This window comes from Girardinichthys multiradiatus, chromosome 3, assembly GCF_021462225.1.
Source record: "Girardinichthys multiradiatus isolate DD_20200921_A chromosome 3, DD_fGirMul_XY1, whole genome shotgun sequence".
NCBI lineage: Eukaryota > Metazoa > Chordata > Actinopteri > Cyprinodontiformes > Goodeidae > Girardinichthys > Girardinichthys multiradiatus.
In genome coordinates, this window is record NC_061796.1 from 14,677,472 (window position 1) to 14,693,291 (window position 15,820).

At 40.5% G+C, this 15,820-nt stretch overlaps 1 protein-coding gene across 1 annotated transcript in view; it reads left to right on the plus strand.

Annotated features, from left to right (window-relative positions):
• Nucleotides 1-10,441: 10,441 nt before the first annotated feature.
• Nucleotides 10,442-15,820, plus strand: part of znf407 (zinc finger protein 407) — a 222,730-nt gene continuing 217,351 nt past the window's right edge. Inside the window, exons 1-2 of the mRNA XM_047361951.1 lie at nucleotides 10,442-10,525; nucleotides 15,169-15,800. Coding sequence (XP_047217907.1) covers nucleotides 15,236-15,800 — 565 coding nt within the window. The 5' untranslated portion in view covers nucleotides 10,442-10,525; nucleotides 15,169-15,235. The remainder of the gene's footprint in view (nucleotides 10,526-15,168; nucleotides 15,801-15,820) is intronic.

The window sequence follows — 15,820 nt, forward strand, 5'->3', positions numbered from 1 at the left end:
GGGTCCACTGTTCCAACAACAATTTGGGGCAAATAGATACAAGCCTTTTACACTGGGAGATCTTACCACTTTGTGTGACAAATTGCCTTTGATCGCAGAAGGTGCGTCTATATGGTTACAGACTCTAGACTCCCTGACAGCAGGTACCACGTTAGCTCTAGGTGATTACAGGGCCATTGCTGGGCGATGCATGAAGCTTGTTGCAGGTACAATAGCAGTACCAGATGGGGTCCCACTTACTGCATATTCCACTCTTATAGGCATGGCTCTTAGACAAATGTATCCAGTAACCAGAGGACGTACCATTCTAAAATTTGAGTGGAACACAAACACAAATCCTAGAGAATATTTAGATCAGTGCAAATCTGTGTGGCAAACACAGACAGGAACTAATCCAGACAGAGCTGGTCCCCAAAGGGACTGGTTCCAGGATGCTGTTTTAAGAGGATCACCGTTGCAGGTTAAAACTAATATGGAGGATAATCCCAACCTCCCCAGAGCCTGGAGTATGGGATCGCCATTTGATGCATCATTTATCTAAACTCAAAGAGGCAAAACAAGATGAGGAGAGTGAATTAAAAACGTTACAAACTCAACTCCTGAAAATGCAATTAGCAGAAGCTAAACAGAAGGTTGGGGAAAAGAAGAAGGAGGGCAAAACATCTCAAATTATGTATGAAGGTGCAGTGTCTCAGCCCCCTCAGGCTCCTCCATTTCCTGGAAATAGAGAAACAGCAGTGGCATCAGGCCCCGGTCCCATATCAGGGACATGCTGGTCGTTTTGGGGGACGGGGAGGGCTAAGAGCAAGGGGATTCCAGAGAGGACCACAGAGGAGACTGGGTAATGCTGATGTGTGTTATTACTGCAATGAGCCTGGACACTGGGCCAGAGATTGCCCCCATAAGAATGGTTCACCCGGAGGGTATGGGTGTTATGGTCCCGCCATGGCTCCTCCGGCCCGTCCATACAGAGGCAGAGGTGGCCCAGCACGTGGTGCATACGGACCACAACTCCAATTACCGGCCTGAGACAAGCCTAGTCTCTGGCCTGAGCACAACTGACCCCACCGACCCCAGAAGACAGCGGGACTGCGGACCCCCTGCTGTCTGTGACTGTGTCCGGAAATAGCCTTGCTTTTCTGGTGGACACTGGGGCCACATGTTCAACCATCAAACAGGCTCCTCCAAAAACACTCTCCACCAGGACTACAACTGTCATGGGGTTCTCGGGGTCAAAACAGGTCCTGCCATATACCAAGCCTTTAAAGACTGAAATTGGTGGACAGACACTGAATCACAGTTATCTAGTCTCCACAGACACACCAGTAAATTTACTGGGGAGAGACATGTTAATAAAACTGGGAGCAACCATTTTATGCAGGACTGATGGACTGCAGGTTCACCTGCCCAATGGCATCCAGTTATTTTGTGACAACAACACTTCTTTTTTACATGGACAGTACCTCCTCCAGCCACTGCAGGACTCAATGGCTGATATATACTGGGTTTTGCTGCAACCTGAAACCACCGTGCACAGAGGCATTCTCTCGGCTTTCCAACGGTGGAAATCCTGGGTCTCCACTCTGGCGCCCTATGTACCTCCTTCTGACCCTTGTCACTTTGTTTTATGATATAAATAATTGTGAATGCTACCAGGAAAGCTTTGCTGACAAGTTAGAGGGTACACACTGGGACATTACCACCACAGACATTTATGTAGCACCAGAAGGAGTGGTGGCCGAGGTTCATTTGACTAAAGAGCAGGAAGTGTGGTTTAGGATGTGGTCTGATGGCGTACCTCATGTCTCTTTAGCTCTGCACCCAGGTCATGAAGCACGTGAACTTGGAGGTGTGTTAAAACGCTCCCTGAACCTACAGGATTGGCAGCCTTTGGCAACCCCTGACCTTTTTTACTCGCCCTCAGGAAATACTTATCGCATATTCAACCACCCTACGGATGTGGGCACACTGGAGCATGTTCAGTTAGACAGACACCATGGCAGGGAAAGAACAGACCATCCACTGGCAGCTGCTGTTGTGGGAAAAATGCCTTCCACTCTCTGGGCAGTGGGGCCCACAGATGTAGGCCTGATTAAATGTTCCCCCATTACCTTTCAGTTAACCACCGACCAACCAATATGGAAGCCCCAATACCCTCACAAACCAGCAGCAGAATTAGGCATTAAAGATACAGTGGAAGGCCTCTGGAACTCAGGTGTTTTAGAGTCCGCACATTCCTCTTCATGGAACACACCCATTTTGCCAGTGGCGAAAAAAGGGACAGGTAAATGGCGCATGGCACATGATTTACGGGCCATAAATGCAGCTTTGGCAACCCCTACCGTTCCCGTGCCCAATCCCTATGTGGCTCTGACAAATCTTAACCCTGACCATTGCTGGTTTACCTGCATTGATCTGGCCAACGCATTTTTCTGCCTTCCTTTAGCTGAGGAATGCAGGGACATTTTTGCATTTACCTATAAATCTCATAGGTATAGATACACTCGTTTGCCGCAGGGATTCGCGCTTTCTCCAGGAATCTTCAATCAGGTTCTCAAAGACTCTCCAAGATTGCCTATTACCTCCAAACACCACTCTGATTCAGTACGTGGATGACATTCTCCTCGCAACACCCACTGTGGATGAATGCTTAGCGGCAACAGTGATTGTCCTGTCACATTTGGCTAAAAAAGGCTACAAGGTTAGCAAAACCAAACTCCAGATCTGCAGACGCCAGGTTGACTTTCTGGGCAGAGTTGTTTCCCAACCTGGCACAGGGATGTCCCCACCTCACCAATCTGCAGTTTTGTCCCACCCAAAACCGCTCCTGGTGAAGGACATGTTGTCTTTCCTAGGACTCACAGGGTATAGCAGATCTTTTGTGCCCGGCTACACCGACCTCACTGCACCCCTTAGAGATCTTGTCAAAAAACAGGGCATGAGAAACCTCACTGCCCCGCTTGAATGGACCAGAGAAGCTGAAGAAGCGTTCATTAACTTAAAAACCAGCCTCTCGCAAGCTGCACATTTGGCACACCCAGATTACTTGTTGCCATTTCAGCTGGATGTTTCTGTAACAACACACACAGCAAATGGTGTGCTGTTCCAGAAAAAAAGGGAGAATAAGAACAGTGCTAATGTACATAAGCGTAATGTTGGACAACATGGAACAAAGACATCATGAGTGCACCCGACACGCAGCAGGGATGGCTAAAATAATTCAAAAAACAGCTCATGTAGTGATGGGAAATCCTCTTAACATATTAACATCACATGGTGTGGTGGCCTTTGTGAACTCTCAGGCTTTCACACTCTCACCACTGAGACAACAGAGGCCTAGTAAGGTGCTGGAGGCCCCAAACATCACATACACACATGAAGGGATAAACATGGCAGATAGAATAATTACCGGTACACCACATGTCTGCGCAGAAAAAGTGGAGTTTAATGAAAAAATCAGACCAGATCTACAAAGCACATCCCTAACAGATGCCCGAAACCTGTACACAGACGGGTGCTGCTTCAGACATGACACAGAAGGACTTAAGGCAGCATACGCGGTGGTGGAAGATGCAGGGACAGATTTTATCACAGTACAGGCAGAGGAACTGACAGATGCACAATCAGCGCAGAGAGCAGAAGTTTTGGCAGTGATAGCTGCTCTGGAACTAGGAGCAGGGCAAAAGGTTAACATTTACACACACTCCGCATACGCTGCAGGAGCAGTACATGTAGAACTTAAACAGTGGCTGAGGACAGGATTTAGAACTGCAGGACAGAAATCCATTAAACATGAACAGGAAATGAGAAAGTTGGCTGAAGCTTTGTTGCTCCCTCAAGACGTAGCTGTCATTAAATGCAGAGGGCATGACAGCAGTAACACCAGAGTAGCACAGGGGAATCAGGCAGCTGACCAGGCTGCTAAACAGTGTGCAGGATATCAGCCCAGGCACATAATGCTGTGTTCAGAAGCAGGGTGGACACCAGAACCCACCCTGGAAGAAGTAATGAAATTACAAAAGGGGGCCTCTCCTGAGGAAAAATCAGTTTGGAAGGCCCGAGGGGACTCACAAGAACAGAATGGTTTCTGGAGAAGTCCAGACGAACGTCTCATTTTGCAACCAGGTCTTACCAAAGTAGCCTTAGAAGAAGCACACGGAGTAGGACATGTGGGAACAATGCAAATGTTGAAAAATCTTGAACACTGGTGGCATCCTTTTTTGAAACCAATGGCAGTGCACAGTCCAAAATGAATTGGGTTACGGCCTTGCCATTAGCTCTGATGTCTGTACGGAGTTCTATAAATCAGAAACATGGTTTAACTCCACATGAGCTGCAAACAGGGAGGCCATTTCCATGCCCACAAACAAGGTTACCGTTTCTCACTGAGTGTGAACAATCTATGTCTCATCGTGATTATTACAGATCTCTCCACAGTCTTGTTACAGCTTTCTCCAAACAGATCCCAGCAGAACGAGAGACCGGGGTTGGGACCACCACATCGGAAGCTGAGTGGGTCCTCCTGAAAGTCATCAAAAGAAAGTGGTCAGAGCCAAGGTGGACCGGTCCATTTCAGGTCACAGAGAGGACAACCCATGCAGTCAGGCTGAAGGGCAAAGGCGCTACTTGGTATCACTGGAGCCAGTGTGCAGGAGCAGAACCACCTCAACGATCCCTTTCTCAGGTCCAGGAGGATCTGAGCGAAAACACAGGAGAAGACAATCTCACTTCTCTCACCCAAGAAGGGGCAGAATAATCCCCGGGTGAGAGAAATTAGCCCAGGGTTAGTCTGCCCTGAGAGCTGAAGACAGAAGAAGAACAACAAAAGAAGAGGCGGAGTGTCCCTCTCACTAGGAGTGGTAGAGTTTCCCTCCCACCCCAGAAGACACTGCTCGGCGAACATTTTATATTTTATATTACATTTTGATTTTTTGGTATCTTTTTTCAGGTTATGATTTAACTGTATATGTTTATGTTTTAAGTTTCATAAGTTTAAAAAAAAAGAAATGAGTACCCAAAACAAGGGAACTAGACTCTAGGAGTTTCATCATAGGTGGAGTGTTTCTCTCAGCACTCATTGTTACGTTTATCTTAGGGTATTTTTGTGAACTTCCATTCCAGACATGTTCTGAAAACCACTCCGGGAAGGTGTCCAAAAGATCTAGGGTAACTCCATCCAAGGACGTATGCCTTAAGCGTTACGGGGGAATAGAACTAAATTACACGTCAGGAGCAACTACCACTTTTCGGTTTGACCTGTGTGATGTCATGAAGTGTGGGAACAATCCGACTGCCTGGTTGGGGTAGAATGTGTATTTGTGTGCCAATCTCGACGTGTCCACCAAATGCGCTGCAGGCAGGACCATGAGTTTATATGGGGGAAACGAGCTTTGCGGAAACTGGGGTCATGCAGTGGGGTACACGGGTAGGTGGACGCCCACCCTGACATATAAAAGTTTATGGAATCGAGAAAAAGCCAAACAAATCAGCCTGGTACGGGCGTTGACGCATAACACACTTGGGGGTGCCAATACACTATTTTTATCCATAAAATCGTTACAAGAAGGTTTGCATCGCATCTCTCACAAGTGGGATGAGGTGATGTATTTCACTCTAGGGATAGAGGTAACACGGACCAACCCCCAGATACTAATCAAAGTCAATTTAAATAAACCATCCCCTCAGGTACAGGCCACTAGCACTTCTACAGTTCCAGAACCAGAAGACCAACTAGAAGGGGTGATGAAAGTAGATTACTCCACCCTGCAGCCTCTAGAAATAATCCAGATAGCCACAGGTGACACAGACGATAATCTTTGGTTGCAATGGATGACCCAAACCGCAAAGGAACAAAGTAGGTCTGACTGCATTGCATGTGCATCTGCAAGGCCACACTTAACCACTGACCCAGCCCCTTTATATCCGGAAGATGCTTGGGGGTACAGTTGCATGTTACCACTAACTAAAGAAGCTGCTATAATAACCTTATGGTGAAAATCAACCATTTTTTTTGTCTTAAACTTCATGTTTTACTGGTTTGCTGCCAAAAGGGTTTATGATCCTTTGTGTGGGCTGAGTTTTACAACCCTGCTGGGGGAAGGTTTATGACTGCCCGTGTCCCGCTGAGCTACACTTTGGGAGGGGCGCACCCAAAGCTTCGTTCAACCATATTCCCCTTTTATTTTGCCATAACGGCCATACCTGCTGGTTTGATTTCATACACACCCACTGCTGTTTTGTTTTATTTTGTTCAGTCAGATATTTTGCCCTTTTGTGTAGAACTTTGCATGTTTGAGTAGGTGAAGATCATTAGATCGAAGAGCTGATTGTATCAGGCTAATTGGTTTAATAAATTTTCACGTAGATAAAGAGAAGGCGTTTTGTGTTTATTTTGTGCAACTGTGATTTGTCAGTCAAAATAAGGTTAAAGTTCCACACGTTTCGGCAGAAACGGTTGATTAAACAGCGACATCTCTGGTAATAGTTATCAATTCTTACTGGGTATTTAACGGTTGTAATTATCAAAGGCGTTGAGCCACAATTACAACACGAGAAGACATATCTGGTCTCGATTCATAAATGAGGATTTTTGGTTAAGAAATTAATTTTCTCAAATTATGATTTTTAATTATAATTATTGATAAATATTAATTAATCAATAATCATAATCCTTACACTATTAAAGACTTTCTCTTTAAATCTTGTTCCAGAAACTTTTGCCTCGATTCTTTGGTCCTTTGAAGTTGAGTCTGTCATTGGCCCACCTACTGTCACCTCAGACTTCCATTACACCTCTTTGTCTATCCTGTTTTCCACATCTCTTAAATAAAACCAGTCAAGTCCAGCTCATTGAATTACCTACCTGGATTTGCCATCGCTCATTAACCTGCCTGTTCACCCTATGACGTTCATCACTCCAACTTGGATATAGGAGAAAGAGACAATCACTGACACGCCCACTCAGCAATCTCCTGCCGACCCGCTACTGTGAATATACTTACCTCCTCCTGGAACGCCATCTTTTCTTCTGCCAGTAAGAAACCTTTTTTCATACTTCACTACAAAATCAGTCTTAATCATTTTGGATCCCAGACATTTAACACTTCTCTCTCCTCCTATTGATGTCCTGGACCACACTCATTAACATGAAAAGTTCATCTTACTTTACACATTCACCATCAAGCCTTTTAAACTATCTTTTTGTGTCTATGATTGGTGCCTGACTAAAGTCTTACTCCTTAAAAAAACATGACAGTTTGGTCTAAAATCAAGTTAAGAAGATATAAGACGTAGCTTCATCATATTTATTTTCAACTATACAACAACCTGATTAGACTTCACTGACCCTCCCCAAAGCATAAAAAAGAAATGATAAGATAGTCAAGTAAATGTTATGCTGTTCAATGATGTGAATGTCAATGGGTTTTGTTAATGTCTTTAGTTCACATATTAGAACAGCAGGACCCTGACATGGCAGCTAGGATTACTCACCCTGGTGTACTGGGACTGCAATCACTGATCAAATATGATGCCATGCTTGTTTGCCTTTAATTAAAACTGTCCAAGGTGTCATTTTTTTTTTTCTTATCTCAGATGTTTGTTTAAGCCCTCAGTAACTTTTTAACTTCAAAAACCCAGAGCTAACAAAACCTCAGCTGCTGTCCTGTCTGAATGTGACCACCGTGGACCAACCAAAATGCTGATGTCTGGAAATGTCTTTTAAGCCTAAGACTCCTTTGAAAAGATAGTCTCACATCCAAGAGGGTACCAATAAGCAACTGATAATAAAGCACAAAAGTTGGATCCAACTGGCACTTTTCCCTCTTGTCCTGAATGGATGCTGATTTGAATCTGGATGGTAAAGTCTTGAGTTTTTCCAATTAGAGTTTCAATTTCTTCTTCCAACATTTCCCTGGCTACTATTAATTTCCTTCCCAGACATTGACTAGCATTAGATGGATTTTTTTCTCTATGACCTTTAGTAACTGTTACATTTTCCATGCTTATAACAAAAAAGGTAAATTGAATTCCTCCTCGTCCTTAAGAAGAGCAATAAAAAAAAAACACTTTACCTTAAACAAAAGTCACTCACTTTAACCCAGATATTACTTGTTTAGAATTTAAGGTTATTGGTAACTCTTTCCAGCCCACTTTTTGGTAGCCTAAGCATTAAATATTGGTTACTTTAACCCGTTGTTTGGGTTAAAAACCTTAAGTAGTGTGCTCGGTCATTTACACAACCCATCCGTGTTAAATCAACCCACATTGGCCATAGTGGAGCAGTATACCAGGTGAACCATTAAAGAGGTTATAGTTTTCTATACAGCCATCCTGGTTTCAGTTACCAACCTCAAGCCCTTTGCTGTATGTCTTCCCTCCTTCTGTCTCTGTCCATTTCCTTTCTGATTACTGTTAACAAAAACCACTACTGCCACAAAAAAATAAAAAATTAGCCTGTACTACAGAAGTTAAAAAAAATCCGTGTCAGGTAGTTTTTAATCTCCTTCATGTTTTAGACAGTAGATATTGAGTCTTTTCCTGTAGGTGAATATCACATTTGTTTAAGTGTTGTGCCTTGCTCCATCTTTTCCTAATGTGGCCTTTTATATGTTGACTGGTGGAGGAAAATTTGTCTGTTTTGAATTGAAGAAAAAGATTGTCAGCTACCAAATAAAATGGTCACATGGAACCAATAAGAAAGGCATTTAGAAATATTAGTTTCTAGATTTTAATATTTCCTCACCAGTAGGATACAAGTTAAGGAAGAGATGATAAACATATCAAAATTAAAGAGGTACAAATTTAAATTCCGAAGTTAAACTTTGCACTCATGGGGTAACACTGCCTTCATTTAAAAGTCAACAGATGGAGAAGAATGAATGATGAATTCTGATGAAAAATGGGAAACGATTCAGGAGACCATTTGTGTTTCAAACGTTCCATGTCATACAAATTTGACTGTGATAAATAAATAAAGCAGATTAGTGCAAAAACAAATTGTATGTTCATTTCAGGAGGGGTATCATTTATCAACTCCTGACTCATTGGACTGCTTAATCAATTAATGTACATAAATTAATCTATATTAAGTATTTTTATAAAGCTAACACTGGGTGTCACATGGAAGTGGTGATTCATCAAGGCTTGACCATTTGAAGAAAAGAAAAAAAAGGACTCTCCAGAGGCAGTGCGTGGGTGTATCATACTCACACACACACAGTTTCTGTACAGGACACAAACTAAACTTTAAGTGTAAAGCAATATAAAGTCATCCATTTATTTCATTTGTTATGTTTTTTTTTAATTATTATTTTCATGTTTTACAACCCTCCAACTCCCTGGAAACATCTTCTTCACAAAAGTAAGCATATAATTTTATAAACAGCTGGAACGAGATATTTACATACAATGCATAAAAATACATAAAACCTTTTTGTTTTCTTCTCTGACAATAAATCAGACTAAATATTCCCTGTTTAGGTCATTTTGATTTACCAGTATATTTTTTTGTGTAATCTCAGAATAATGAGTGAGATAAATACTTTTTTCAAATTTATAAGTGTACATGGACTAAGATTACTGTGACATTAAAAAACTCGGAAAAGCCCAGATAATGATGACATGGCTTTGGAGGCACACCCACAACATATCAGGAAAAGAGCTGTAGATCTCCACAAGTCTGGTTCTTCCTTGGTTACAGTTTCCAAATGCCTGAATGTACAGTAGTTATCTGTTCAAACAATTCTACACAAGTATAAACACCAGGGGGAAGAAAACGTTTAAATAAATTATCTAACAAACGTTATGGAGTTTAGCAAACCTAAATGCTTTGTGTAAACCTAAATGACCGAAAACAGGAAAGGTTTAGTCTAATTTAAAATCAGTCAGGAAGGGGAAAAAATGATGTGTCTTTTTATACAGTGTCTGGTTTAACGTGTTCAAATCTTGCTTCTCATGAATATAATGTTTTGCTATAAATGACACATTAAATATGCCACTTACTAACTGGAGATGTACACAGCTTCTAGATAACTACTACATTATTGTTTGTTTATTGCACTATATGTTGCCTAGATTAGGATAGAAAAATGTTTAAAAGGTTGATCATTGCTTTGTTAGGTATAACAACTATGGGCACTCTTATGATTTAATTTTATATAGACCACCTGGATTGATTTTCGGATTATGGTTGTAGAATTGTAAAAGTTGAAAATAAGCAAGGGGTTTATGTTTTTGCCAGTACATCTTTAACTTTAATTGTCTGTCTGTTTTTCACTATTATTATATTATAATGCTGATGCAAAGTCTTGTTTGCGCTAAATTGTAATAAAAGGGTTTAACGTGCATTTTTTGGTCTATTCAATTTTCCCACGGTACTGAAATGCATCATGTGATCTAAACAGGTGATGTAGAAAAACCCGGGGACAAGGCCGCCTCTCCTGTGACGCACAGCTCACGCTACGGTACGCCATTTGTGTCTAGCAGCAAAAAAGCGCGCACCGTGGTAATAGTCACATAACATTGGGTAAGTCCGCTTGATTTATGATAATGCTTCCAGATTTTTACTCAGGATGCGTTTAAATTGACGACCTTGACGCATTTATGGTATTTTAACATGCTGTTTAGACTCTGTGGATGACTATTTCAAAGGTCGACGTTAGCCTCCTTTTTGGGCCTCTGTGCTGCCGTCGTTTTCCAAACGTTCGAGCATTTTAGAACCGCCTTACCCCCGCTATGATTGGCTATCACAGCCGAGGAAGGAGTCTAATTGGACGCGCTGCGTATCAGTAAAAGTACAGTAGAGGAACATGTTGCTAGTTAGCAAGTTAGCAGTAGTTACCCATCTGCAGCAGCGCTCCATAACCGTACCTCCGACACGGGGAGCTAAACTTATGTGCGCTCAATAATGTGGGCTTTTGCGAAAGTGTACCTGGTTGCCGGATGGTTTTTATAGTTTTCCCTGCTGTAAACGTTTGAGCGTGCTGTTTAGTCCTCCGTGGCTAACTTTTTAACACGAGTTTCAGTTAGTCTTGTCAGGCTAGTTAGGATGGTAACATTCCGACTTGATGTTGTCAGCAGCCAAAATGAACATGTCTGTGTTTTTAAGTAAAATGGGGAGGATGTTGCATGTGCTTTTATCTTAATTTCCTTTTATTGCAGTTGTCGTGTGCTAAAAAACTAAACCTATTGCTACTCATTGGAACAACATTTGGTGTTTTTGTCAAATAGACCTGCGTTAAAAAAAGGCACATTAGGTAACGATTTAAAAAAAATATATATTTCTTTCAATTGTAATATATCGCTCCATCTGTTACATCCATAATGTTCAAAAACAAATAGGGGATTAAAGCGGATTCTTTTACGTTGTAAAATCAAGTCAAGTTTATTTCTCTTTTCTGGTTTTTGTTATCATATACATACACGGTGTAGATTTTTCTTGCCTAAATGTGTGCATATAAAGCATTAGTTCCTGCTTACAATTAAGCCCAAGCTCAAGGATTTTAAGTACAAATGGACTCAAATTGAGAATGTACCATTTCCAGATCCGACTGTGCATGGAACAACTTTCTGATAGTGGAAATCCTCCATGCCTGTCCAAACCTTGAGGGCCATAATCATCAAGTCGAAAGTGCTGGTGGGCCATTAAAACTTTTTTTTTTTATAAAACTGTATTGATTTTTTTCCCTGCTCAACAATAACCTAAACATGCAATATTTTATTTAAACCAATAAAGTAGTCAGTGGGAAAATTAGTATAATTCCCAGCCTGCATTTTGGACACCCCTGCTTTAAAATTAGAGTTTATAGGAACACATCACAAAATGGATCAAATCAATTTGTAAGCGGACCCAGATTGAGGAAAGCATGCAAAAAAAAAAAAACATTGCTACAAACATTGTCATTGTTTTTTATTTTTTATTTTAGCAACAAAAAAAAAAAAACACAATTGGCTAGTGTTTGTGAATACAAAAACATACATCCAAAAGTGGTAATATTTACCATCATATCATAACTCTTCAAGTCAAAGTAAACATGAAAGAAAAACTGGCATGATTACAAGTTAGTAATCTTACCTGTTGAGGCGGCTTAGTTACATTGTCAAAAAATGCATCTTCCATTACCTGTTTCACATTTTGTAATGTTACAACCAAAAACTTAAATGTATTAAGAATTTATGTGATAGAACAACAGAAAGTTGGATATAACTGTGAAGCATTTCCAACATTTTGAAATTTTGTATTTAGCCGTATTTACTTTATTTCCACTGAATAAAATCCAGGGCAACCAATAACCATCAGAAGTCACCTAATAGGCAAAGATAGCCTGTTGAAGTATTCATTCTTACTATGAAGGAAGGCCTCAGAGGTTTGTTGGAGAACATCGATGAACAAACAGCGTCACAAAGACCAAGTAGCACATCAGACAAGTTCTAAAGTTACATCTCATTGAGATATCTTAAAATGGGAAGAATATGGCACAACTTCAAACCTAACAAGACATGGCCATTCACTTAATCTGACAGTCTGGACAAGGTGAGCAATTAATCTGAGAGGGTGACTCTGGAGGAGCTGCAGAAATCCACAGCTCAAGTGGGAGAATCTGTTGACTGCAGCTATTATGCACTTCACAAATCTGGGCTTCATGTAAGAGTGGCTGGAAGAAATCCATTGTTGAAAGAAAGCTATAAAAAGTCTTGTTTGCAATTTGCAACAAACCACCTAGGGGACACAGCAAATAGTTCTAAGAAGGTGCTCTGATCATATGAGAACAAAATCAAACCTTTTCTGCTTCAATGCAGAGCGCTATGTGTGGCAGAAAACAAACGGTGCACGTCAACCTGAACAGAACATCCCTACGGTGGTGGACTGAACGTTGTGGGAGCATCCTACTTTAGGGATAGAGAAGGTGGTCAGAGTTGACAGGAAGGTGGAGGTAGCTAGAACAGGGCAGTTCTGTGAGAAAATCTGTTTGAGGCTGCTAATGTCTGAGACTGGGGTGGAGTTTCACCTTTCAGCAGGACGACAACACCAAACATCCAGCCGGAGCTGCAGTGCAATGAATAAGATCAAAGCGAATAGAAGTGTTAAGAATGGTTGAGTAAAAGTGCAGACCTAAATCTATTGCAGAATCTGTGGCAAGACTTGAAAATCGATGTTCATAGATTCTCTCCATCCAATCTGACTGAGCTTGAGTTAATTTGCACAGAAGCATGGGCAAAATGACCAGTCTCTACATGGGCAAAATTACCAGTCTCTACATGGGCAAAATTACCAGTCTCTACATGGGCAAAGCTGGTTGAGACATACCGCAGAAGACCTGCCGCTGAAGGTGGAAAAATCATTTTCTGTTCATTACTCAGATATGCCTTGCTTTGTGTCGGTCTATTACATAAAATCCACATTGATGTTTATAGTTGTAACCTGACAGAATGTGAAAAGGTTTGAGTAGTATAAATACTTTAGCAAGGAGGGAGTACCCTTTGCGTTTTTTTTTATTTTTATTTTTTTCATGTTCAAATCAATCTGGTAGCATTGAGGCTTAGAAGGACATTACACAGAGGTGTAATGTAGCAGAATGTAAAGGGTGTGAAGGTTTTGGGGATCTACGTCTCAGAGTTTCAAGTTGACCAATGGAAAATTGTGGGAATTATTTAACAGAAAGTCAACTGCAACAGTAGGGAATATGCAACATAAATTAGAAATAAAAAACCGAATTCATTTATTTTCAGTTGTAATTTTCATTTATTTTTGGTATTTTAACATTGTTTTCTAGTATATCTATTTGAAAAAGGTCAATCTTGAAAATGAGACATGTCTCAATGAAATTTACCTGCATTATCTGTAATCTGAATCCATGGCCGAAGCACTATTAATAAAGACTTGCGGGTTGATTTGAGGGATAGAATAGGTCTGTCATGTAATATGCTGCTCCCACATTGTAACTAGTGCGAATTAGTTACAAAGCATATTGTGAAACAATGAAAATGGCAAAAATGAAAAACAAAAGACTCTGTGGATTAACTTTGCCCGAAAAAAATATATATAAAAAAAAAAAAACACTTCTCAAAAATAGTAGAAAGTGTTTCAAAAGATAAGATTTAAAAACATTTGAGTAGAGAAAAAAACAAAGCAGATCAGAGTCATGGAAACTAGGCGAGGGAAACACACAAATTTTACCAGAATGGATGAATAACTGACATACCCTTTTTCTTTTGCATTAACCTTGCATTTGTTTGCTCATAATATTATACTTTCTATATATTTTTTTTAATCACATGCAAGATTAAATATTCTACAATTACATTTACCAGTCCTATTCAGTGCACCAAACTGTAGATTTGACAGCAAACCTTATTCTAGCAAACCACACTTTAAGTGTATTGTGCTGAGATAAAGTTGAAAAGGCTTAAATAAATACAGCTTTGTGAAGGATTATCTACAGTGGTTATTTATATTATATAAACTCACTCTGATAAATAACAGTGATATAATCTAACCTTTCAATGGTGATTCTTAAAAACAACAAACCACCTTTTATGTTACCATACTTTAAGTGACAGTTCATGTCTACTAACACTAGATGGCGACATTTAATCACGTTTTGCCAGACGGCGTTGTAAAAACTTTCTGCCATGCGGTCCAACATTTTAAAAATGAAAGTACTTGCGGCCCACAAAAATTAGATAAAAAAAAGCAAAAACTAATGGCATTCTGATGTTTTTTTTTTTTTTTTACTTTTACATGGTCAACAATAAACAAAACAAAAAAGTTTTAACAAAAGAAACAAAGTAATCAAATTTATGTAGAAAATGGATCTGGATTAGAAATGTATAAAGGGTCTTACACTTTATTAAAAGAAAGGCATATGATTTCTGAAATGTAAGGGTCAGTTGTCATAGGCTATTAACAGCAACAAGAACAGGATATGGCTCACTCCTTCAAGAATGCTTTCTGCAGCCTATGAACTGCCTGTACTGGATGGTCTAATTCTTGAATTGCATTTGGGGTACTGCACAAAATCACTCTGAGTACTACAAATGGCCCAGGGGCTGCATTTTACACAGCCCTGATCTTGGGGCTGATATTAGCTGTTATATAGTAATATGTTCAAAACACTTGGACATGCCGCATATAAAATATCTTTGCATTTGTTTATTTTTTTTCCTCAGGATTGTGATGCGGTTTTGATGATGCAACTGGATTTCACATTTGTGTGAAATAAGAAAAAGGTATGATATGGAAAAAACACTGATATTAGGAAAAGTGGATGCTGAGAGCAAATCAGCTGAAAACCACTCTGTGAAGGTGCCTCCAGATGACATGGAGATGGAAGAAACCACAGGGGACTCCCCTGGTAGCACTAGTGAGTTCAATAAGGCAGAAGAAGAACGGGCTGAGAGGCTATTGCCAGACAGTGGACGTGAAGATGAGGAGAACGTTTGCAACATTTGTGGCTTCTCAACCATGTACCCGAGATCACTGAAAATTCATTATACACGAAAACATGGGAAAGCAATTGACAAAAATCCTCAGCCTCATGAACAAAATGTATATAATGTCGATGTTTGTGAAGTCCAAGATGAGCTCACCCTAAAAACCGTGGAAGATGATGGTGAACAAAACCAGAGTCCAAATCTAGATCAAGAAGAGCTGTATGCTGGCCAAGAGAGAAGAGTGAGCAAGCGAATCCCAAAACCTAAGATAATTTATTCCTGCAACTACTGTGGACATGAATTTAGGGACAAGTCTCCTCTTGATGTTCACATTCAGAGATACCATGCCAAAGATGTCCCTTTAACTTGTGAGTATTTCCTGTTCACA